This window comes from Parasteatoda tepidariorum, chromosome 1 (genome assembly GCF_043381705.1).
Source record: "Parasteatoda tepidariorum isolate YZ-2023 chromosome 1, CAS_Ptep_4.0, whole genome shotgun sequence".
Classification (NCBI taxonomy): Eukaryota; Metazoa; Arthropoda; class Arachnida; order Araneae; family Theridiidae; genus Parasteatoda; species Parasteatoda tepidariorum.
Window position 1 is genome coordinate 59,068,665 of NC_092204.1, and position 26,121 is coordinate 59,094,785.

At 27.6% G+C, this 26,121-nt stretch overlaps 1 protein-coding gene across 2 annotated transcripts in view; it reads right to left on the minus strand.

Moving 5' to 3' along the window:
• The window catches only part of LOC107454174 (complexin), a 311,862-nt gene that overhangs the window by 17,985 nt on the left and 267,756 nt on the right, over positions 1–26,121 (minus strand). For both annotated transcript variants that reach the window (XM_016071265.4, XM_016071264.4), the window contains exon 3: positions 2,418–2,587. In XM_016071265.4, the coding sequence (XP_015926751.1) occupies positions 2,418–2,587 (170 nt within the window). The remainder of the gene's footprint in view (positions 1–2,417; positions 2,588–26,121) is intronic.

The window sequence follows — 26,121 nt, forward strand, 5'->3', positions numbered from 1 at the left end:
GAATAAGGAATATATAATTTGAAAGGTAATTCAAGGACGTTTCTTAGCAATTGGATTTATTTTAAGGAACAATTTAAGTAATAATTATTCAAATAGTTTTCAAATTATTGGCAGAGCGAATTCTATTTCGCTAATTGTGTATATTTCCGACAAACATAATTTAATGTCTTCTCTTTGTTATGGAATGTCTTTTATTTACTTAAGTCTTAAACTGTTTTAAATTTATAAACTAAAAATATCGTTATTTTCCTTCACTTTTGTTAAAATGTACCTTTTTATCTATCCGAAATCTTTCTTATAAGACGAAAGTTTCCAAAATTTGATGTATACCTGATTGCCTTCTTGGTAATTACCATTAATCACAATACATTGTGAGTTCATAAAGCAGAAATTAATGAACTATAACTGATGAAGTTTTATCGAAAGTTCGTAAATTAAAGAGTATTTAAAGAATGGTAGCTTAGCTAATTATCTGACCTCTTTGGCTTTTACATGGTTTATTTCGTAATTACCGTTGAATATTTTTAAAGCATATTCAAATTTATGCATCCAAGTTAATGAGTCTCCGGTGACTTCTGCTTCTGCGTATTAATGGCAAATGAATTAAACTTGGTCATTAAGAAAATAGCTAAATATTTAAAACTTTGTGCAGAAATGTTTGGGGATTTTAAAGAATTTGAATAAAAATCCAAAGATGCAAATTTTGCATACTTTTAGTTCCAATTGTAAAATACCAAATAAGTATAAACATATCTAAAGAAAAAAAACAAATGTATATTATAATGCAGACAGAGGGTAATGATAATAAAAAGAGTTTTTGTTGAGTATGAGAGATACAATGATAAAAAAATAATTATTGCAATGTATGCTAATATTAAAAAAAACATAGATATTTATTAATTACTTTTTAGTTTAGTAAATCTAAGATTTTTTCTGTTTTGTTTCAATCGATTTCTGAAAATAATAACTTCCGCAGACAAATATTACAACATAAATTTTTTAGCAATTTTGCGTGTATTATGCAAAGGTCATTAATACTTTTAATACTGTGGTATAATTTTTAATATGGTATTACTCTTTACTAATATAGTACTACAATATTGATTATTTAATATATTATTACCATTTTCTAATATCGTATTGCAGTATTTAGTAATATTTTAATTAATTCAATTGGTATACATAATAAAATAAATACACTGTCATATAATTAATTTTAATAAATCCAATTACAATAATATCTTTAAAAAAAATCAATGTTTTTTGAAAATATATCAGTTACCCGACAAAAGTAAGTAGTCGGTTACTACTTGTACCAGGACGGAAGCGACACATGCTTGACATATATGCTGTTAAAAGCAATGTTTTCTTACACTTATTTCACAGATTAAAAAGAACACGTGACATTGGCGATTTGACTTTGATATTTAAATGGTCTGCCAAATTCGCCATTCTGCAAGATTAGAAGAACGACTTTTCAACTATGGGCTATGGTATGTCGAATGAATTATTGTTAATTTATATAGTTGCATCTTTTACTTTAATTCTAATTCTATAGCTAGTAGTGATGGCTTAGTTCCAATTCTATAAAATGCTCTACAGCATGTCGATAGATTCTTCTATAATATTTGGAAAAAGAATTACTCATGACGAAAACTAAAATGCTTTCAACGTATGGTTATAGCATATTAAACTTTATTAGTTATGTAAAAAATAAAACAATTTTAGTTTTAGAATGTAAATGGAAAAAAAGAGTGATTAAAATTTGAGGTTACACAATTTTAATACTCGTATTTATAGTATAAAAGAATAATTAGTAAGGAGAAAAATTTGTATAACAGTTGGTACTCTAAGTAAGAAAAGATATTTAGAGTCGACAGTTTGAAAACTTGGATAAATACTTTTATATGATCTGGATGCTTATCTGGAAATACTTATCTGGATAAATGCTCTTATGTGAATGCCTTTACGTTCCTTTAAATAATAAAAAAAGAATAAACTATCATTAAAAATAACTGAACTATGACATATCCTAAATTACTTTTAAATTTAAAAAAATGTATCAAAATATAGCTATTTTAAGAAAAATCTTGTATCTTAATATCTCAAATTAAAGTTCCGGTTTAAAGAAGCTTAATGTCGTAAACTAACGATGGATTCAAATATATACGAAAAGTAAATATACATTGAGCGTTAGATCTGGTAATATTCTCGTTGTTTTATACATTCGTAGATATAAAGGGATATAATAAAAGGATATAAAAAATTATCATCATTTCTTCGGAACTCAACAATGTTTAAATTAACTACAAAATTGAAGTTTTGTAGACTAAATGTGCTACACCATTGTTTGTTTGTAGTTTCCGTGTTTTAATTATTTACTTATATTTTATATTTACACTCTAAGAATGCGTTACCTTATCTCTGATTTCTTGCCTCATCTTTTCTCGTTCTTCTTCCATCTTTCTGTGTTTTTCTTTCCTCCGTTCTTCGGCCTCACGTAAGGCTTCCAATCGTTCCTGTTCCTCCTCATCAGCAGCATCTTTATCTTCTGAAGTGCCTCCTTCTTCGTCATTTCCAACCGCACCTACGTAAAACAAATAACGTCAATATGTTTTTTTTCCAAATCCAAATCATGACAATTTATAAATTTTGCTATAACATTGCAACTATCTTTCATACGTGTTGCTCCATATATTACATTCTGTGCCTGTGGATACCCAAAACTCTGAAATTTCTACTCTTTTCTTCCTGATTTAATTAATTTTTTTTGTTTCAGTTTGCCACAAGCGCTTTAAAGATACACTTAAGGAAATAATCATTATTAAATAAAAAAATATTATAAAACTTTTCGAAGTAAAAATTTATTTCAAATTTACCATACAGCATGGTAAGAAAATCATAATATTTGTAGAAAAACTAAAATAAACGGTATTTAAACTATTCGTTTCGGTAATTGGTATTTGGTAATGGTTCACCGGAAATTCTATAGCTATTATTGCCCCACATTTATTAAAAAATACCGATCTTAAAAGCAATTTTAATAGAATAAAGGATTATTTCGCCATGTTCTCATGTATCATGTTAAAATATTAAAATTCTTCCGCATTATTCATTGAATTTTATCATTCATTATAAAATTGTATTTTATTGTTAATTTTATCAAACATATTTCCTAAGTAATGATGTTTAGAATCAAATTGCTTTTGAAGCATTAGAAAAATGCCACGCATTCCATTAAAAACAGATTTTCAAAGAACAAAAGAGACGATGCTGATTATTAAAATAAGCATATTGGCTGCATACCTTTCAACCAGTTATGCTGACTAAAATTCAAATATTTAAACTGGAGATCATGTAGAGTAATAATTATATTTGACTTAATATATAAAATGCGATAAAAATAATAATTTAAAAATGTAGTTATATAAACTTGCTTTAAATTGTAAGAACGCCATTAAGTTAGAAATAAAGTGCAGATTTAAGAAATGATGTAAGATAGTTGTAAAAGAATTTTCTTTTCTTATTTAGGCATTAAATTTTAATAATTGAGGCAATCATGTCGAAATTAGGATTCATATTAATATTGATCCTACCTGCTGTTTCAAGTACCTTCATGTAAAACAATTTCATTTTACAGAAATAGTTGTTACGTTATGATTGATATAGTTGTTGAAATAAGTTACTATTAAACTAAAATTTCTATTCATGTGTCAAATTTAGAATTAAATGTTAAATGTGTTCAATTTAAATGCATATAATCAAACTAAACATAATAATGAGACATATGAACAATACATAATGATTCATCATGTGAATTTCAAAGGGGTCTCTTTATTATTAAGCAAAATTCTAATTTTCTCTTCATTTAGGTTTTGATTAAAGTTTTAAAAATAGTTTAATAAAGGCTATTAAAAAGAAATAGAAAAACTTTTCTATATCATCAAACTCAGTTCAGTTATTATACTTCTTAATAAAAATCCTGAATTCGCTGAACAGGATACAATTTTAAATTCGTTTCTATAAAATAGTTTTTAAAAAATCTAAATTGTCCTTTTTAATGAGGATAGTTCTCCAAGTTTCATCAAACTTATGAAGCAATCAATCCAAATTTAAAATGTCTATTATCTAAGTAAAAATATAATATTCTTTCTACCTTCCATTCATTAATGTTTTTTAATAAAACCTCCAACTCTCATTAACTTTATTTTATTTTTGCATTAAATATCTTGATATCTCTTAGGCGAATTTTTTTCGGAAATGAAAATTATTCATTTTCTTGAAGCTGTATTATTAAAAAAATACAAAATTGCAATAAAGTCGATGGATATTTAGATGGGAGGTGGAAAGGAAAAATACCAATAGGTGAAGGAATGATANTTTATTTTATTTTTGCATTAAATATCTTGATATCTCTTAGGCGAATTTTTTTCGGAAATGAAAATTATTCATTTTCTTGAAGCTGTATTATTAAAAAAATACAAAATTGCAATAAAGTCGATGGATATTTAGATGGGAGGTGAAAAGGAAAAATACCAGTAGGTGAAAGAATGATAATCTTTTAATTTGTTAAGGATACTGGATATCAGTTATTCACAAATCCATTTAATATTTTTTTAATGAACTAACACTTTGTTGAACAAATACTATAATGAACAAACGGTTGTGTATACACTTTAATGAGTGAAATTTAGTTTTAGTAAACTGTTGAAATTGTTTATTTAGTTTTTTTCCTTATTTTATTTTATTTCTCTTCTCTTTCGCTTAACAAATTGTGAACATTATCAAGACAAAAAAGTTTTTAGTATCTTGTAATTGTTCCTTTTCGCACGATGTAACTTTGTGTACTTATCAATATAAACTGATATCACAGTTGCTTTTCCTATTTTGCTTAAAGTGAAACATTTAAGATAATTTTGCAAATTTTTCGCTCCTTTCATGAAATTCAAACACTTTCAAAAAATTTCAGTTTTTTAAAAAATAATCTAAGAAACAGTGTTTAAAACATTAACATATTGTTATAAAAACTATTAACTAATTATAACTAATTACTATAAATTTAAATCGCTGTTAAAAAGCGTAATTAGATATAAATTAAGTTTAATTAAAAAAATATTTTCAACCTTAATATTCAAGAAAATTAAATTATGTTTTATTAAATAAAAATATTATGTGGTTCGACATAAATATGTTAAGAAACAAAATGTGAATTTGGGCAAGAATGTCACATTTTTTTTATTAATCTCTCTCTATATATAAAAGCGAAAATTTATCTGTATGTGAGGTCATTAATAATTCGAGGACGGAAGCAATGATTTGGATCGTGTTTTTTACTGCAATTAGTAAATTTTATAGGGGAGGGATGTTACTTTCCAATAATCACTTTCGAGCATCGTTTAATACGGGATAAATAGTGAAAAAATGAAATTCCTCTGTTGTAGATTATCCCTTCCCTTATATCTTTTGAACAGATTTACCAATTTGAATGGTAGTTTTGTTTCAGATTGCTAATATATTTAGACCACTTTAATATACTTTCCATTCCTCTACGTTGAGTTATTTCTAATTGAGTCGCGTTATTAATATGAAAATTGACTTTTCAGCGTAAATACTCATTTAATTGGTTATGCTGTCTTTTAGTTCTAGAACTTAAGCTAAATGATTTGTAGTAAATTTATTTTTTGTTTAACGCGTAAAAAATTTAAAGTGCTTGCGGTTTTAGATCTCAGTATTATCTTAACTTCCTTCAACTTCAGATCTAAGTATTCTTTTTCAAAGACATTTGAAACAATTAAAATTCGTTTTGTTTCGGCGGAAAAAAACCTATCAAATGAAATTCATTGATTCAAATGATTAATTATCACTAATAAGAACACAATTTGATTTTAAAAAAGTTGTTGATTTGTTATATTATTCATGTGAAACACAATTGAGACAATAAGCATATTTTTAAGAAATTTTGAGAAAAGAGGAGTGACAGATGAAAAAAGTCGCTTCTTAATTCTGATCATTAAATTTTTTTCGAAGAAAAGTTGCTAAATTTTGCTTATAAAGTCCAAAAGCAAATTTAAATAATTAATTAATGAAAACAAAAGACTATCGAGAAAATATACAACCAAATTCTAAAAGTTTAATTTTTTTAATAAAAAAAATTTCTTGTCAGTTATCAGTTACGACAAGTAAAACCTTCACTTGTGCTGTAAAAACTTTACTTGTTTGAATTTAATATACATGTATCTTAAAGTATGACTAATTTAATATACCAAAAATCATTAGGATGGGTACTCTGTAATATCGGCGATCGAAAAAGCAATATAACATTAAGTTGGAGATTAAGTTCATTTGTCACTTGAGTGTCAGGTATTACATTCAAGAAGTAATAATAATAACTCCATTTGGGCCTTATCCAATATTCTAAGTTAACTTTATTTAATTTTATGTTATTCTCATACCTTTATAAGCACTTGAGAGATTAGTTTCAATTATTTAATTTATATTTGCGCAATAATTAATAAAATACATTTGAAAAGTTCCTTTAACTGTACAATTTGTAAGAAGTCCCAGAATAATAAAAAAGAAAAAACAAATTAACAATGGCAATAACATTAGCAAAACAAATTAAATAATAATGTTATTAGAAATTCTATTGTTTTAAGATTTTATTTTAATATTTAATAGATTTTAAAAACAAACAGAAAATACACGAAATAATTTATTTTCCTAGAAAATGATTATGAAATGATGCAGAATAATCAATTACACCAGTATGATTTAAAAAATTAAAATAGACTGACTTTTATTCATCTTATAACGAATGAATTACAAATTTCGAAACCAATAACACCTAGGTATGAAAAGATGGTATCATCTGAGTAAGGTGGTATCGCATAATGTGCACAAACGAAAATTGGTATATTAAAATTTACGCCCATCGAAACGCAATTTTCAATATCAATAAAGCATCAAATATAGGATAATCATTTCTTAGTTTGCAATTGTACTAACATTAAAACTCAAATATGGTGTGACAATAATAAAAAAATTCTAAATAAATATTAAAGTTATTATTGTTCAACTTTCAAACCCTGGATAAATTACAATTATAAATATAAAAATGATATGTATTAAATGAAATATTAAATACGCACGCAAAATTTAAATAATAAAACTGTATAAGGTAATAGATCTAAATATAGGCACTGCCCTTAATATGGGAATTGCTGTAAAAAGAATATTTAGCTCAGAATTTCGGTTATCGATGGTAATATTAAAGGTAAAAACAATTTAAACCTGGTGAAACATTCATAATAGTTTTTTTTTTTTTAAATTCAATACAATGAAGAAAAGCAATGAAGGAATTTTGCTCATAGGAAAAATTGTTCTCATACATTTAATGTAGAAATGTATTATCTTTCAAATAGCCTTGTCACTAGTTTTTAATTTTATTCAATGACCGTCCATTTACAGTTGAGTAAAAATGATATTTGTACCGGTTATAGGCACTGAAATTAATTCCAATATTACTATTGTGTAAGTAAGGTTGAACTCCGACCCACCCCAGGGGGGTACACGGAGATAAAAGTAAAATTATTACAATAAAATTTCTCTAAAAACTAAAGTTACAGTAAAATTTCGCCAAATGACAGTGGTGGTGATCACTATTGTGTAAAAGCTGCACCGAAATTTAAAATCAGCACTTAAGTCTGAACAATTACAGAATTAGTAAGAACCATTACTGATCATCCATCCTGCAGTAGTATTATACAGTGATTACACTGTATACTCTAATGCGTACTGTTTTTGGGTGGATAACATTAGAAAAAAAATTTGTATTTTTGTCAGTTTATCCTGTATCGGATCCAATTTGAAAGTTATGAAATTCCATCTGATTTACGTCAATTTCATTTGCATATTAGTAGAATATACCCACATTAGGCTCCAAAGTTTTAACATGAGCATAAGTTTTCAAGGTGGCCACTGTCAATCATTACAACGAACTGATGATTTTTCTCAATTTTTATAAATCTTACAGAAATATTACATCAGCTAAATTTGAAATTTTTAATTACTGAAGCAAATAATAGAACAATTAAAAGGATTCGGAGTATCAAGGTTTGGTACTCTTACCTTATAAAAACATATAATTATTAGCTATACTTAACTATTTATAAGCTATATGTAACCATATATATACTTTAAAATACCTATCTAATAATAACCCTCAATAATGGAAAATATGCTTAGAGTTTTGAAATAAACACCGGATCATTATTTAAGGAAGAAGAGTAATTTTGATCAATGAGGATAATGAGTATTATAAAAGAAGTTTTTTGTCTCTCAAAAATAAATATAATCTGATGAATAATAATCTTATACAATATATGATCTAACATTTAAAAAAATAAAATCTATCATCAATGTACAAAACATGCTACATTAAACTCATTAATATCTTACTTAGACAGCAGAAGCATATATAAATTATACCAATAAACCTTTTTTTTTCTTAAGTATGGTATTCCCGTCAATGACTTCTGAATTTATACACATCATTTACAAACCTTATTAGATCAGTTGAAATACGTTGCAAATTCAGCCCATGAGCTATTAATGATTTATAGTTTACTTTTCCTTCTTCATAATATGCAATAATAAACATAACAAAGGTTGGTGTTAGGAAATACAAGCTGCTTCAATCAATCAACAATGAGGCACAACTTTCGAAGTTGATTAAACATCAAAAATGCATTGTTGTAGCTTAAATTAAAGATGCAATTTTAACTTCAATATAACTAAGTAACAATACAAATAAAATGTAAATCAACATTGAGCCCATTAATATTCTACTATTCAGCTGTAGAAGAGGTTATAATTATAACAATAAAAATTTTGCCACGAATATGTTGTCCCTGTCATTGACTTCTAAATTTATACACAACATTTGCAAACATTAATGGATCAACTGAAGTTCTCTGCAATCTCTAGTTCATAAATTAGACTCAATGGATCCATAAGGGGAAATTTAGAGCGATAAGCTTGCTACTCTCCATTAGATTCTTCCCTTGAGAGGGACGATAAAGTGTTGGGGCATCTATCCAAAATTCTTCGAATTCTTTCAACCACTTTAAACATCAAATTTTACTCCCGAGGTTTAAAATGAATACAAATTGCTTACATTTTCGAAGATAAAATTTGAAGTTGTCCTTAGCTCTTAAAAGTAAAAACAAACCATTTTTGAAAAGGTAGCATAGATAATAATTTTCTTAATGGTATATTTTATGATGCAACACTTTTTAATCAAGCTGAAATACAATTAACTTTTTATGATGCTTACATTTGAAACTTTCCAAAAAAAATAACAAAGGAATATCTTTTTAGTTTATTTTATTTTATCACCAGAGAATGATTTAAATCAGGTATTACGCTTTATATATTTAAGAGCTTGATATTGTAAGTTGTTAAAGTCTAGTTTAATCATATTATCATGCAAATTCAACCATTTTGGAGTTGGTTACACGATACTATAGTCAAATTTGAAAAAAAAAGTTTATTTTGATGCTTATTACAATATTAATATGTGGCACTTTATGGTATTTCAAGATTGATATTGTTGTTCAAGTTTGAACCAATTTTTCTGGAAGCCTAAGAGCTTTGACTTTCAACTAGTTACTCTGCTTATTAATTCATTATAATTCTATTATTATTTATATACTATCTCTGAAAGATTTTGACAGGTGAATAATAAAATAATCAAATTTTTGATTGAGAGGAATAATCAAATTTTTGATTGAGAAGAAATATATACATATATTATTTAAAAAAAAAAGGAATTTAAATTTAATCTGATTTTCCAAGAGCCAGATGATTAACACCATCTGACTAGTAAACAGTAAAATAAATAAATCTCACAAATGTTACATTCTAAATATGTTCCCATAAATTGTATTTATTCATTTTTCGTTTTTTGCTTAAATAATAGTGAACTTTTATAAATTTTTCTCTTTATGTATTTTTAGAAATGAATACATCGTTATTACGCTTATAGTTTTTAAAGGCGTCATTCGACTTTGTGAAAATCTATAAAAAATAATAAAATAAAAACTAGCAATATGTATATTTTTACGTCGAATTATTCATTGAATTTTTTTTTTATCCATACATCAGCACTTATAAATGGATCGAAAAACTTAACTAAGATGACTTATGACTTTTACGATTAGCTAAGTTTAATAGTTTCCTTAAAACATTAGCTTCTTTCTTAAAACTTCTGAAAAAAAGTTAATAACAGGTCGCATCATTCTTCATCTTAAACTACGTTTACTCAAATTAAAAAATGAAACTATAAAAAGAACTGTATCTTTCTAAGAATCAATTAGTATGAAAAGAATCTAATATTAAACAGCATTTTTTTCAGAATATTTACCCCAACTTTTCCTTCAGTAATTTAACTGCTAACTACTAGTTATAAATACTTCAAATTGAATACTATGTAGATTAACCGATAACTCTTTTTAATTTCAGTAAATATTAACAATAGTTAAGCCAAGCAGTAATTTAGTACCCGTTAGTTATAAAATCCCTACAAGATTTTAGTCTGAAAATAATTCTCCCTTAAAAGCCGTATTCAATTTATAAAATGTTTGAAAAATCTGAACTGCACTATCAAAAAAATATATTCCATCCGATTAATAATTCATTAAGCATTTCCTTTTTTCCTCTGCTTACATCAACACTTATAAATGAACCCAAAACTTATTTTACAAAGATGACTTATGGCTTTCCTGATAAGCAAAAGCCTTCCTTGAAAGTTGGGCTACCTTTCTAAAACTTCTGAAGAAAAGTTAATAAACGATCGCTTCATTCTTCATCTTAAACGCCGGTGTAGCTATATATATAAATTCAAGAAATAACAAACTTGCATTTATCTTCTACGATAGGCGGAATTGTGCTTCGGCTGAATCTGCGTTTGACAGCTTTCGCTTAAAGTTTGGGAATTATCGTATTTAGGAAGCAAATTATTGCTTTAATTAAAGTCTTAAGACCATGTTATGCGTAAGTTAATTTCTTGTATTCTATTATGAGTGTGTAAGATATGGTGTTTGAAAATATTTATTTATGATCTCCCTTTAATTTAAGAAGTTGATACTTTTTAATAATCTCTAACCTGTGATAAAAAAAACGGTAATATAAGTTTTATTGCTATTTTGTATTTTTTCTGAGAAAGTTCTGGATATGTTTTATCACTTACATAAAATATTCAGAATATATTTTTTAATTTTAAATTTTAATGAACCCTAAACGAAAAAAATATGATTATTAACTTTTCAGAAACTCACAAAATATCTTAGATAATTATCTTGGAATTTTTGGTTATTACAAAATTTGCAATATAAAAGAGAAGGTCAATAAAAAAATGACAATACAGAAAAGGGAGCTATGCCATGAATTCAAAAAGAGGGTAATCTAAGTTTTACTACAATTTTATATTTTTTGTGAGAAGTTTCTGAGCATGTTTTATCGCTTTAATAAATTTGACAACACAGTAATGAATATTTCTTTAAAATATTTTCAAAATATCTCTTTTAATTTGAAATTTTAATTAACCCCAAAAAATTATGTTTAATAATTTTTCAGAAGTCTCTGAAAAAGGTAATTATATCATAGTTTTTTTTTATTAAAAGAAACATTCACAATGCTGCCAAAGTACGAGATAAATGTCATTGCTTTACTGAAACTTATTCTAAAACAAATGAAATTCAAAATTTCACAACAGTGAAATAAAAACTTCATTTAATCTCCTTGATCAGTGATGAATTATAAGGTGATTAATGGAGTATAAATTCGTTGATACATTACTGCATTCACAAGTACTCGTTCAGACTGAATATTCTTATAGCTCTTCCTTTCATTTTTAATATGCTCTATAGCTTTAAGATATCTTCTTTAGAAAGCAATAGTTTCATCATTATCAAATAATGGAATTCTGATGATAATTAATTATATTAACATAAATAAAACTTGATGTCCCATATATCAGACGTTAGATCCTATATTTTGATTCAGAAAAAACTAAAAAATGAAGAAGCATTCTGAAAATTAGACGTTTATAATATTGTCCTCACTCAATAATTGCCTAATTTTTCTTTGTTTAACCCCTTCCTTCTCACTCCCGTGAAAATGACGGGGTGAACGTTTCGCCCTCTATTTCTCGCTCCCGTGAAATTTCCGGGCTGGAGTGTTCAGTAGTTACGCGCCAATAAGAATAAAACTAATTCATTTCTTTTGTCCGGAAAACATTTTATTTCTCATTTCACACACCAGATGGTAGTACCAGGATATTTTTAAGGTAATTGTAGATAGTTAGTTAATTTTAAACTAGATGTCAGCACTAATCAAATACGTGTATTTGACAAAATAGGCACTTTTATGACCGCTTTCTTGAAAATTAACCGATCGTTAAGGGGTTAAATTTAAGAATTGTGAGGCTAAATGTTTTTAAATTATTCAATTGTATTAGTTAGAAGTTAAAAATCTAAGAAAACAATACAAAATATTTATTTTATTAAATGTGAAAATAAATCTTTCACATTCAAAAAAAGTATTGAATTCGAAATTAAAAAAGAACTTTAAAAACCCATTGTTAGAAAATAAATAAAACGCTTGTAATTTTTCTTGGATCGATTTTTATAAAAAAGGAAGAATTTATGGGCAAAGAAATAGGGAGGAACAAAATCAAATTTTCAAAATACACATTCCTCCCAGAACGAAATTTTGCTGACGCCTTTGAAGAAACATTCTCAAAAACGATTTTTTTCGCACGGTCCAACTACACTTTATCTCATCTCAAGCCGAGAAAACATGCAGATACGCAAAGTCGAATAAATATTCGACGTTTTTCTTTATTTTCATTTCTTTCCACAACAGTTTCCTTCTTCTTATGTTTTATTTGCTTTATCTTCTTCAAGCCAGTGAGTTGAAAAGGAATAAAATGGTAAATGGGAGAAAAAAAATATGCACATCGCCAAATACTTTGCATGAAAATTCTCTTCTTTTTTTTCCACAAAGATTAGACGCGTGCTGAAAATAAACTTTGATAACTAGGTTTCGTTATTGTTCTCATTTTCTTATCGACATTTTAAAAACGGAAATTGGCTGCTCCGAATACTAAATTTTTTCTTCGAAAAACTAGCATGAGGAATGTTTTAACTTAGAGTGATTTTTTTTTTGACGAAAATCAAAATTAATCTTTCCAGTGGGAACAGAAAGACACATCTTTTTTTTTATGATACAGAAATTTTGGTACTGAAAAAATGGCTTTTTTAGCCATTTAAATTTATTATGTTATTGTTTTTCACCAAAGCAGCTAAATAACTAAACAAGCAGGGAAAATCTTTGAATCGGAAATTACTTTTATCACGGAATCAAAACATGAACTTTTTAAACTCATTTTGTTATAATTTTATTCATTAATTAATACATTATCCTTAGAAAAACTATTATATTTAACTTTTCAGAATTTTCTTATATACTTATAAAGAAATTTTTCTTTTATGATGTATGTTAAAAATACCAAGACTTTCGAAAAATAATGTTTTTCTTGAGAATACGAATGCTTAAAAAATATAGCAAAAGCAGTTCTTTGCTGCAGGGTGATAGTACGTTTTTTAAGAGCAAGGATCGCGTTGTTGACTGCTGAAATATTATGAATACGAATAGTTCCTTGTGCGATCAATGAATAAAAAAAAATTCAATTCAACCTCTTGCATATATATTTTTTTTAACTCCTTCTTGAAAAATAAATAAATTCTAATAAAAGTTTTCTTCAAAAACTAAACACATATATTCAGTTAATGCATAATTTATTAGGTATAAAGTTCATCTTAAAGTATTAACAGTCATTAGTAATATACGTGTTGCTATTTTTATTGTATTTTTCAATTGTAATACGCTGTTTATCTGTTGTAAATATAAATTATTTATAAAAGACAAAACTAAGTATTTAAGCATAAATTCATATACATTTTATTTTTTATCAAAGAAAGCTTGAATTTATAATAATAGAAATTCTCCCCTGTCACGGTGTGATGCTTTGAAGATGTAATAATAATTTAATATTCAGAGACTCTTAGAAAATTTAAATTCAGAATTTGAATTAAAGAAGCTTTAAAAATGGCGTAATGTTTATTTTAATTAATAAGCCCATAAAATTTAGATTTCAAACTTTTAGGTTGGAGCCAGGTAAAGCAACGAAAGCAAGAGAAAGGACGTTTGCATTAGTGTCACAATATGATACTGTTATATTTTCTATAAAGTAAACAATGAAAGATTGAAAAATATGACAACCGAAGCTGACGTCGTCAGGAGCCACCAGCCCCGGAAGTCATAAATGCAAAACCTTTTCTCCCGAGAGAGCACGACAAATGTCTAAGTTGCTGTCCCTGTACCCCAAAGGTCTTGCCGAAATTCCAGGTAGAGAGAAGATAAAATACAAATTACAAAAACCAAATACAAAAGTATAATACTTGAACAATTACGAAAGAAAACAAATGTTCAAAAACTTACTTAAAAATAATAAATCCCAAAACCAAAGAACACAACACACTACTAATCTTCAACTAAAATGAAATTAACGAAAAAACAACGCCCCCTAATTTAATGCGCAGAAGGAAGAAAAAAGAAAAGAAAAAGAGCAAGAAAGTTGTTTCCATCATTACTGGAAATGCTTAACCGGGGCAACTCAGCTAAGACTCGATCATGCCCCATGAAAAGAAAATTAAAACTAATAATTTTTAATCATATAGTGTTGTTATATGAACAAAACTAACTCCAAGGAATCAAGTGTATCTTCAGAATAGTAAGCAAAAATTTTATTCATTTTAATTTATATTTTTGTATCATCGATTTCTAGCATTCATCGCTGTTTACTGCTAATTAATTATTACCTTTATATTTATTTAAAAATAAAAAACTTTAAGAGCTTCATCATTAAAATGAAAAAAAGCTGACGTGTATCGAGAGTTTGAGAATAACACTTCTCGTTAAAATGACACCATGTAACTGATAAAAACCGAACAGCTTAAGTACTAAGACAGATTTAGTTGCAACGAAAAATTGAACGGGGCAGTAATGAGGTAAAAACAAAAGAAGCCACTGTAGCTGAGTGAAATGTGGTAGAAACAAAATAAACCACAGAGGGAGTGAAATAGGGTAAAAACAAAAGAATTGTATCTGAGTGAAATGGGGTGAAAACCAAAGAAACCTTTGTAGTTGAGTGAAATGGGGTAGAAACAGAAAGACAACCACTGCAACTGAGTGGAATGAGGTAAAAACAAAAGAAAGCACTGAAGCTGAGGGAAATGGGGTAAAAACAGAAGAAAACACTGTAGCTGAAAGAAATGAGGTAAAAACAAAATAAACCACACGGAGGGAGTGAAATAGGGCAAAAACCAAAGAATTGTAGCTGAGTGAAATGGGGTAAAAACCATAGAAACCATTGTAGCTGAGTGAAATGGGGTAGAAACAAAGAACAACCACTGCAGCTGAGTGGAATGAGGTAAACACAAAAGAAAACACTGTTGTTGAAGGGAATGAGGTAAAACACAAAAGAAAACACTGCAGCTGAGTGAAATGGAATAAAAACGATAGAACCTAATGTAACTGGGGGAAATAGGGTAAAAACAAAAGAAATCATTGTAGCTGAGTGAAAGGATGTAAAAACAAAGGAAACCAATGTAGCTGAGTGAAATAAGATAAAAACCAAAGAAACCATTGTAGCTGAGTTAGCGAGGAGGCCAGAGTAAACAAATCAGAACAGAATCTATTTCCATTAAAATCAAACTTTGCGTCATCCATCCTTCTTTCTGCAATTCCGATTTTTTTTTTTTTTTGCTAATCACAAAGCAAATTCTGCAAAAATCTTTAAGCTCAAAAGATAAATATTGGAAAACTAGTTTTTACTTACATTAATTTAAAACCACAAAATATAAAATTAGCTTTTATCTAATTCAATAAAGCAGAATTTCATGAATATATTAATGATTAATGACATTTTTAATTTCTTTTATTAATAAATTCCTTAATAAAGTTTGTTTGTTTCTAAAATGCTTATTTGGAATGAAAACAAAAAAATAGAAAAAAATATTTGCCCGTGATGGTTGTAAGAATACTTTATGTCTAAACCGTTAAATATTATTCTTCATTTTTTCTCTTTATATTTAAAAAGAAATATTCTATAATATTTAGATACATTCGGTATTTCTCATTTCAGTGACATGATATTATCCAAACTTGATAAAACTCAAGATTTAGAGAATAAAGTGAAGTATTTATGCGATTCAAGGAAAATTTAAGCAAAAAATAGTTCGTAGAATTGAAAATTTGTTTCGGTCAAAGCTTTAACGCGTAACAAATTGTGTCTATAAAACGTGCCAACTTTTCATTTTAGTTAGTAATAGAACGTGACAACCATTTTGCACTAAAAAGAAAGTATTTTCTCCAGAAAATCTCATCTTCTTTCTGCTTTTTAAGGAGTGATATATATGCGGTGTGAAGAAAGAATAAAATAGTGTCTCGTCTTTAGAACGAAAATTCAATCATCACAACTTGGTTAAGAGCAGAGTTATTATTATTTTTTTGGAAAATATTTGTATAATATTATATCATTTATTTTTCTTTCAAAGGACTTTTGTTCATTGATTTATCTTTTTACTTAGCTTAACTTGGATTTAAAATTTTTTATTCCTTTTATCGTGTTTTATTTCATTGTTAAAGTTTGAGTTTTGATTTTTCTGAAAGTTTAAAATGAAAAATGTTGAAAAATATATTTGAAGTATTTTATTAAAAGTGGAATATTTAAAATGCAGTTTGTTATATATAGTTGCATAGAGTTTGTATTGCATTAACTGTGACGCTTTCTTTATTTTCTACCCTTTAGCAACCACCCTTTAGCACCCTTTTCCACCCTTTAGCTACCCTTTAGCATTTGAGAGAGTTGCGCATGTGCTGTGAAGCTAGAATAGTGTTGACCTTAGCAACGTAAGTGTTGGGAGAAAGCGTAAAGCTATTCAAAACCTCTCTGTTAACACACAAAATACACGCAAAAAAAATAATATAAACTACTTAAACAAGGCATAGTAAATTTTACTAACTTTAACGAGAATTATAATCATTAGTTTACTTTTAAAAAGTAAACTAACTTAATTAGTTTTCTTAAAGCATTACGTTTTAATAAAGTTTACAATAAGCTATCGTTATTGGGAATTAAACAGTTCGTAAATTTAATTTTGTTTTCAAAAGAAAACCTCTCCCATACACACATACAAAAGTTGTGATATAGAATTAATAATTTTAATTGGATACATTTTTATAGTACGTGATTAATGCAATAAAAACTAAATTGATCTTTTGATAACGAATGCAAATTTCCCAGATTTTAACAGCTTGAAAAACTAAGTTAAAGGAACAATCCAGTATATATAACGAATTCTGAAAACTTATTTCAAATGTTGGAAAAGAAAACAATATTGCTTTCTTATTTTTCATTTTGCCAAAAATATACAATTTAAGAACTCTCCCTGAAATTATTACAAACTTAATTACGTAACTGAGTAATTAATTCTTAAAGGAAAATCTATAAATATTTGAAAATTACAAGTTAAAGGAACAATCCAGTATATATATAGAATTCTAAAAACTTATTTCAAATGTTGAAAAAGAAAACAACATTGCCTTCTTATTTTTCATTTTGCCAAAAATATACAATTTGAGAACTCTCCCTGAAATTATTACAAACTTAATTACGTAACTGAGTAATTAATTCTTAAAGGAAAATCTATAAGAATTTGAAAATTACAAGTTAAAGAAACAATCCAGTATATGTATAAAATTCTAAAAACTTTTTTCAAATGTTCAGAAAAACTGTTGTTTTCTTATTTTTCATTTCGCCACAAATATACAATTTAGAAACTCTACCTAAAATTATTGCAAACTTTATTACGTAACTGAGTCATTAATTCTTAAAGGAAAATCTACAAATATTTAAAAATTCCAAGTTCAAGAAATAATCCAATATATGTATGGAATTTCAAAATCTTATTTCAAATGTTTAAAAAAACAATATTGTTTTCTTATTTTTCATTTCGCCCATATGAACAATTTTGAGACTCTACCTGAAGTTATTACAAACTTAATTACGTAACTGAGTAATTAATTCTAAAAGGAAAATCTATGAATATTTAAAAATTTACAATTTATTTCTTAAAAAAACCCTTAAACATTTAATTTTTTTAAGTAAGATACCATGCTTATAAATGTTCCCAAAATCCCCATCTTTGTTGAACTGTGAAGTAAAATGGGCTAGCATTCGGCAAGTAACTGCTTTCACCGAATCTCCATATAAATTACTACTCCTCTTGGCTATTAAGAGTTGGAAACTAGTTACAAAGTTGGCAAAACGATCTCGTAAAATGAGAATATCCGGGAAAGTCTTTAATTATCTCGCACTTTTGGCGCGTATACCACGGATCGCCGAAGTCCCGGCGCTAACCGGAAAGTGTGGTAAATATGGCGTGCAAGGCTAAGATCTGCCGACGCAGTAAAAAGCATCATTACAATTATCTTGACTCAAACGACGTATCCTTCGTCACTTTTAATTAAGTTCCCTTTTTGGGAAAAGGCTCATTCCCCCTATAATCTATTCACTTCGAAGCCTCTGTCGGCTACTGCAGAATTAATATTCTATAATTCTATAGTTGATGATAATTTTTGAATTTGTCTTATTGTAGAATACGATTTGAAGAATGTATTTTAAAAGCAGTTTCGCTGACAAAATGAGTTACTCGCACGTTTTTAATCCAACTGCTGTTATCTAGCATTTCTTTGACATTATTGTAAATTTAATTATTTAATCATTCTTAATGATATATTTTTCCCCAGACTCTTCTGACTTAAATTAGATAATTTAGAATCTAAATTATTAAAGAAACTATTATTACTAATTTAAAATGCTGAAAAATCAAGTAGTTATTGCATGAAATTTCAGGAATTTTAACAAAAATCTTGATTGAATTATGATAAAAAAAATATAACGTTGTTTTAATCAGGAATCATTAAAATTTTTAGCACACTAAAAGTCAAGATCCCACTAAGGGTCACTAAGTCCCAAAGGACAGAAACTTGCCAGAAGGGGCGATATATATGAGAGGGGGGGGTTACCCAGATAAGTTTAAGTAAAACTCATTTTACTACGATTTTGAAACTATTTTTGTTTCATTAAAGGGAGATTAGTCTTCTTGCCTCCCCTGGTAAGCTAATTTAAATATTGCAATTTATTTGTCAATTAGCTAACTTATCATACTTTTATTGAATACTCTTCATTCCAGAAGTGGAATGCACAAAAACTTTTGTCTTAAAGTTAGCCTAGTAATATCTACGCAACCTAAGCGTGATATCTATGGCGATAATATGTAAACCAATTTGTACAAGGAAAAAAAAGAACTAAGAATCATAATGGTAAACAGACATTTATGAATTACTTACTTTCTCTTTGACTGTATGCATTTACTATTGAAAATTGAAGATTGAAAATATCTCATTATCTCCTTCAATTTTGTTTAAAAGACGCATCAAATATATACACAGGGGAGTGAAATTTACGATCAGTACTCATAAGGAACAAAATGGAAATTAAATAATCCAAATGAGAGTGCCGAAATCATTTAACAAATTCTTATGATTGTTAAATATGCATTCTAAGTATTTTGGGGGGGGGATGTTTTTCATTAATCCATTACACTAATCATTTTATTTGTTACAAATTTTATATTTCAATCTATATGTAATATTTATAAAAAAAAGTATTTGTTTAATAATTACGTGAATATTATTTACACAATTATTAGAAATCACGTTCATCAAGAATATAAAATGGTTCTTACTTAGGCTTTAGAAAACGATGGTATTTAAAGTCTGTATGTAAAGTCTGCCTAGTAAACAACCTTGTTATCATTTTGCCTTCACAGAAGAAGTGGCATAAGGCCTAGAAGTTCACGCTGCTAGCGCTCTAAGTAAAGGTCTGATACTAGTTGGATAACTAAGGTAATTTTCGGGCTAATACAGCAGAGCTCCGATCTTCGGGTGAGCGCTTTTATTGGACTGAAACCAATTGGGCTTGTGTCTGTTTTATGAGGTGATTCTGTGTAACTTTGTGCTGATCACACGGGCTCATCCCGAGACTTATCTTTCAAGTGTCTGCCTTATCAATTGTCGATGGTAGGTTAAGCGCCAAACATGGTCAAAAGGGGAAACGAGGAATCAGGGTTCGATTTCGGAGAGGGAACCTGTATATATATATATATATATAATAAATAANTTTATATATATATATATATATATAAATGTGTTAACAGAGTTGTTCTATAATTTGTCTGCTACCGAGAAAATAATTAATATGCCCGTTATTACTACGGAATTTTTTTCTAAATGCCAGCCACTATGTATTTAGTCAATGTGCTCACTAAGATTTTTCGATTAGACATTTGAAATGAGTCAAAGTGGCAATGATGACAGTCATTTGTAAGTTTGAACCGCTTTCATAAGTGTCATGTTGAATACAAAGCACATCTGTGTGATATGAATGGGAATGGATACAATCATATTCATCGAACTGCCTAAAAATGACCACAGCAGGAGGATAATTTCAGAATAAGATGGCAATTGGTGTTGGAGGATTTTTATATGAAGAAAAAAGTACAAAATAAAATAACGGAAGCTGAATCTTCTACAGTTGAACACAAAATTCTATCAGAAGAATTGACTCGATTAGAACGATATTAATTTCCGCCGAGATATTCATGTCCATTAAGCAGCCTTAAAGTATTCGCTTCATCTGCAGGGAGATAATTCACAATTAGATGACAATGGCATTGAATATTTTTATTTAGTACGGAAGAAAAGAGCAGAAGCTAAATTTTCTCCAGTTGAACACAAAATTTAGTAGGCAGTGGAAGTCTAGGGGTTAAAGAATAGGACTCTGGTCGGGATTCGAATCTCGACTCTGCCAAGACCCATGGAATATATGCGAATATGTGCTTGTAAAATTTGCGGAATCGAAAGTCCTGCGGTCAGTCGTTGAGCAATACCATAGGCACAAAGATCTGGGGAAAAAACTCCTTCTAATTCAGATGTCTTAATTTAGGAAGTAGCCTCACGATTGAGTAGTGCTGTCATCTATCCATAGGGTCCTGAGCTAAGACGCATTTTGACCCTTGCAGTGCTATCTCATCAAACGAAAGGTTCACCTTCCTGACTTAATTAACAAAAAGGCTAATGACTGGCAAGCTTGGCTTTTTAAGTGTCATTAAAAACTACAATAACAAACTACACACAGAAGAATCTATACTATTAAATGTATATAAACAATCATAGAGGCAGTTATGTCCATTAAATAGCTTAAAAATAGTCAGCCGCACGGGATACATCCGGAAGAAGATGACAATTGGTATTGAGGGTTAGGATTTAGTACAGAAAGAATGAACAGTCACTATATTAATAGAAAACTAGAAACACTTAACTTTGCAAGCAGATGCCTATACTATTGGATGATAGAGCTCTTATTCTCTGCACTAGGCAATAAAGCCAGAGTTGAATAGGACAGGATTACGACCTTCTCAAAAGAATTTAAACAAATGGGAAATTTATGAAATATTACATGCTAGCAAAAATTGGTAGGTCATGCATATTTAAAAAATATATCCTTTATTTCTGTGTTAAGACAAAATAAGTAACTTATAATAAAGAATTTTTTTTTCAAATTCTATTTGCAACTCATTATTTCAAAGACACTGTCTAACTATATGACGTCGAAACTTCAACCCTGATACAAAACCATGTTAACATGACTTTAACTAAAATATTTTTTTTTTCACTTTTAAATTATTGTGAGAAGTTGACATTAAGATCAATGTTCAAGAATATTCTATATATGAATAAAATAAATATATTAAATTAATGAAATGAATATTGAAAATAAAATTAATAAATATAAGAAATGAAACTTTAATTCTAACTGGGTATACATAAAACATGTATTTTATACAACTGTTGTAAATTATTGTCTTTCCAACTAAATAAATTATATTTAATCTCAAATTAAGTAAATTATAAAACTTTTCTTCTTCCAAATTTTAATTCAGAACATTGCATAACATTAATTCAAATGTGATTCTAGTATTTAATATTCTTCAAGCATAAATCAAAATTTAACTTTAGGTGAAGTTTTAACATTAAACATATTTTCCTTTAATCTGGGGTGCTGCTTTAATTAACATATAAAAGTACACTAACATTTCATCACTGGCAGTAATGGCTGTGCCATTATATAGAGCAAAATTTATTGCAAATGAGAGACAGAGCTAAATTAAAACAAAGACCTCATTTAACTGTTATCACATCGGCCGCTTTTAAAACTGACTCATTACTTTTATAACAAATGTTTAAAATTTCATTACAAGTCTTGACCTCTGCGCAAACACTTGCGCCCCTTAATTAAACTTTCCCTGCACCTTTTCCTCCAGCTAGGTTCTAAAATCTGCCATTTGCGAAATTCTGACTTCTGATTGGTTGCTTAGTTCTACGACGCAAGACGTCATTGATAAAACTCCGCCCCTTCCGAAACTGCCTCATTCTATTCCGGAGACTTCATGAAGGAGAAAATTGTGCATGAAATATTCGGTAAGCAAATTGGATCCGGAATTCGCTTTTGGGAATTTCGAATATATGCTTGAATAGTTTTAGGGATACGTCTGTCCATCAGTACAACTTAACCTGTCCCGAGGCAAGTGCTTATTAACTCGTAATTGTAAAACGTCAATTTGTCCTGGGCCGAATTGGATCAACTAAAATGCCACTGGCAGAATAAGATTTTAAGACCATATTCTAATAACTGCTTTATTCGTAACAGTTTCAATCAAGGGTGGCAGGTAAAACGATTGGTAATAGAATCAGTCAGAATTCGAAAAAAATAATTATTTTTAGTAACCAAATTTAAATATGTATGTCTTTCTTTATAATTATCTCAGGATTGACTCTAAATCTAAAGTATAACGCAACACCTTATCTGTGAAGTTAGCGCTTATTAATTTCAAATTATGCTTATCCCTGAGGAAAAATTTAAAAAGCCGTTCATTATAACTTCATGAACGGTTTTCTAACATGATTTAATATATTTTGAAACTGTCCGCAATATGCTACGGGATGGTAAAGAGGTTAGAGCGTTGGTATCCTTTATGTAGACTTGAAATTTAGTGTTGGCTGAGTCATTTTTCTCTTGTACTTTTTTCTATATTTTAAAAAGAATTATTGCAAAATATTCACAGAAATCTCTTTAAATTTTTTCAATGTGCTTTGGTAATGGTATATGAAAAATTAACAACAAAATATAGTCTTGTAATATATGTTAAAATTGAGTAAACGTGATAAAATTTAGTAATTTTGTGTTACCTAAAGACAAGAAAAAATCATTTAACAGGTCAAATTTGCTATACAGTTTCATATTTTTTAATAAGTGTGTGTTACTAAGAACTATAATTTTGAAAACCAGAATTTCCAGAAATATAATTTTGAGACCATGTATTCCCTTCCATGTAAACAGATAAATTACCAAATGAATGATTTTAAATACCGTATATTTTAAGCTTTAATATCAATTACCAGAAATTGCCATTTCTTTTACTAGAAATGTCAATACCATAATTTAATTTTGCCAGATTTTTTTCTTAGCTATTTTTTTAAATTAATTTATTAATTTTGTTTTTCTCTTCACTACAAAAAGTCCCGGATCTAACTATAGTAAAAAGTACCACACTTTGGGTGCTGCTACTTTTTACCATAGACCATTTTACGGAACCATTAAAAACTTTTTATAATTTTGTGGAACAAGGAATCTGATAAACCATAATTTTTTACAGTAGTATTTACTATAAAACCACTGAATCACTGAAATAAAATAAATATTACTGTATAAATTATGATATAAAATTTTAATTAGAATTAAAAAGGTAAAATTAGATTTTATGATAAAATGGATTTCATGGATGATACGCCCAGGGTGTCAATTTTTTACTGTAAATTGTTCTAGAATTTTTTAACGTGTAAACCACATCTATGAAAATTTGAATAATCACAAAATTGTACCCCATTAGGTCTTATGAAATGGTCAAATCTTTCAAATAATTGAAGTAGATTACACATGCATAAATTTATAAGAAAGAGAAATATCTTATATAATGCGAATATGTGCTTGTAAAATTTGCGGAATNATATATAAAATTGAAAAAATTAAGTTTATTTAAGTTAGTAAGTATAAAGTTCAAATAAAAAAGATAACACACAAATTAAACTCATTATATTTAATTTTTCAAAATATTTTGTTGTTGTGATTTTTATAAGTTTATTTTATGAAAATAATATTGTAATGTTTTCAGAAAAAAATATTTTTTAAAAAGAATCACGTTTGCAACTTACTCTGTTTAAGAGAATTCAATAAACTTTAAACTTATTTCATAGAAACAGGAATAAAATTTATTCTAAAAATCCCAATAAAAAATTGTCCTCCATAAAAGTAAAAAGTGTCTCTGAAATGAAAGAATTTTCATCTATGCTTAATGAGTTTTTTTACTCTTTTTCGTGCTCTTATTTCAGTTTCTATTTTTACATTAATGCTAAATTTCTACTTTAAATAAATGTACCATGAACTCAGTTTTGTATTTTGTATTATTAAATTTTAAAGGTTCAACGTCGAATGATATTTTTATTATACATTCTAACATTTCTAAGCAACTTCTACACACCATTAACTTTAATGCTTGAGTCTTACGAAATTTAATTCTGTAAAAACATCTGAAGCGAAAGTATAGAAAGTGTAATTTAAAATTATTTTGTTTTCTTTTGCTGCGTTGCATTTAATTTAAATTTCTAAATATAAGTGTTGTGGAATGTTTATTTCTTAAAGCTGTTGGAAAAAATTAATTTTTGAAACATTTAGTCGTAAAGAAATGTCTTCAAAATAAATTAATAATTTTTTTTTTTAACTTTTAATAATAAAAAAGTCTTTTTATTTTTTTAAGAATGACTGAATGTTTAATTTGAACACAATAAATAAATCTGATATTAATATCAAAATAAATGCTGACAATTATTTTTAAACTTAACAGACCATTAAGTAAAAAAAAGTTTTAAATAAGACGAAAATAACGAAATTTTACATTTAATCACTGAGTTATAAGGCAGAAAACGTGCGAAACGCTTTATTATAGAAAAGCAATTTCAGAGTGAATTGAATTAAATTCAAGTTCATAATTATACAACATTTTCAAGAAAACTGAACAAACCGTCTTACCTTATCTAGAATCTTCTGGTAAGTCATACGTCCTTTTCTCTTTTTACAGTAACTTACATTATCATAATATTTCTACAAGATAATTTAATGTATTCATAATATTTTTTAGCATAAAAAATACATGAATTAATAATTCTGCTTTGTTTGTTTTAAACCGGCTAAATATAGAAACGTATTTGTTTACGAATTAATTTGGAGCTTAGTGCCTGTACTTAAGACTATCTATAATTGGAAGTGCGGTGGTCCTTAATGGTAAATAGAAGCAATTTATACAATGTAGTTCATTCTAATTTAATTGTTCATTCACTTCTTAATTGTGCTATTTATTCTAACTGATTGTAATGAGATGCAGAGAGGTAAATTGAAATAGCTTACAATAAAGTTAGTCCTATTGAAACATTTTATTAAGAATCTATAAGTTTTGTCTATTACTTATGTTTGTAATTTATTACGTGAGGGATCTGCTGATTAAGCTTCAATTTTTTTTTACTTTCAACATAGTAATTCATTGATCTAAAAGGATACATAAAATATTCAACATTTTGCTATTTTTTAACGAAATTATATATTTATTTAAAAGATACAGGAAACTACCTAAAAACCATAAAACACAACAACAGTTATATTAATATTTAGTGATGAAAAATCCTATAAGTTAATAATGTGATTGTTTTATTGAGAAATTATTGAAAAATAAAAACACTAAGTTATTGTTTTTAAATCTGAAA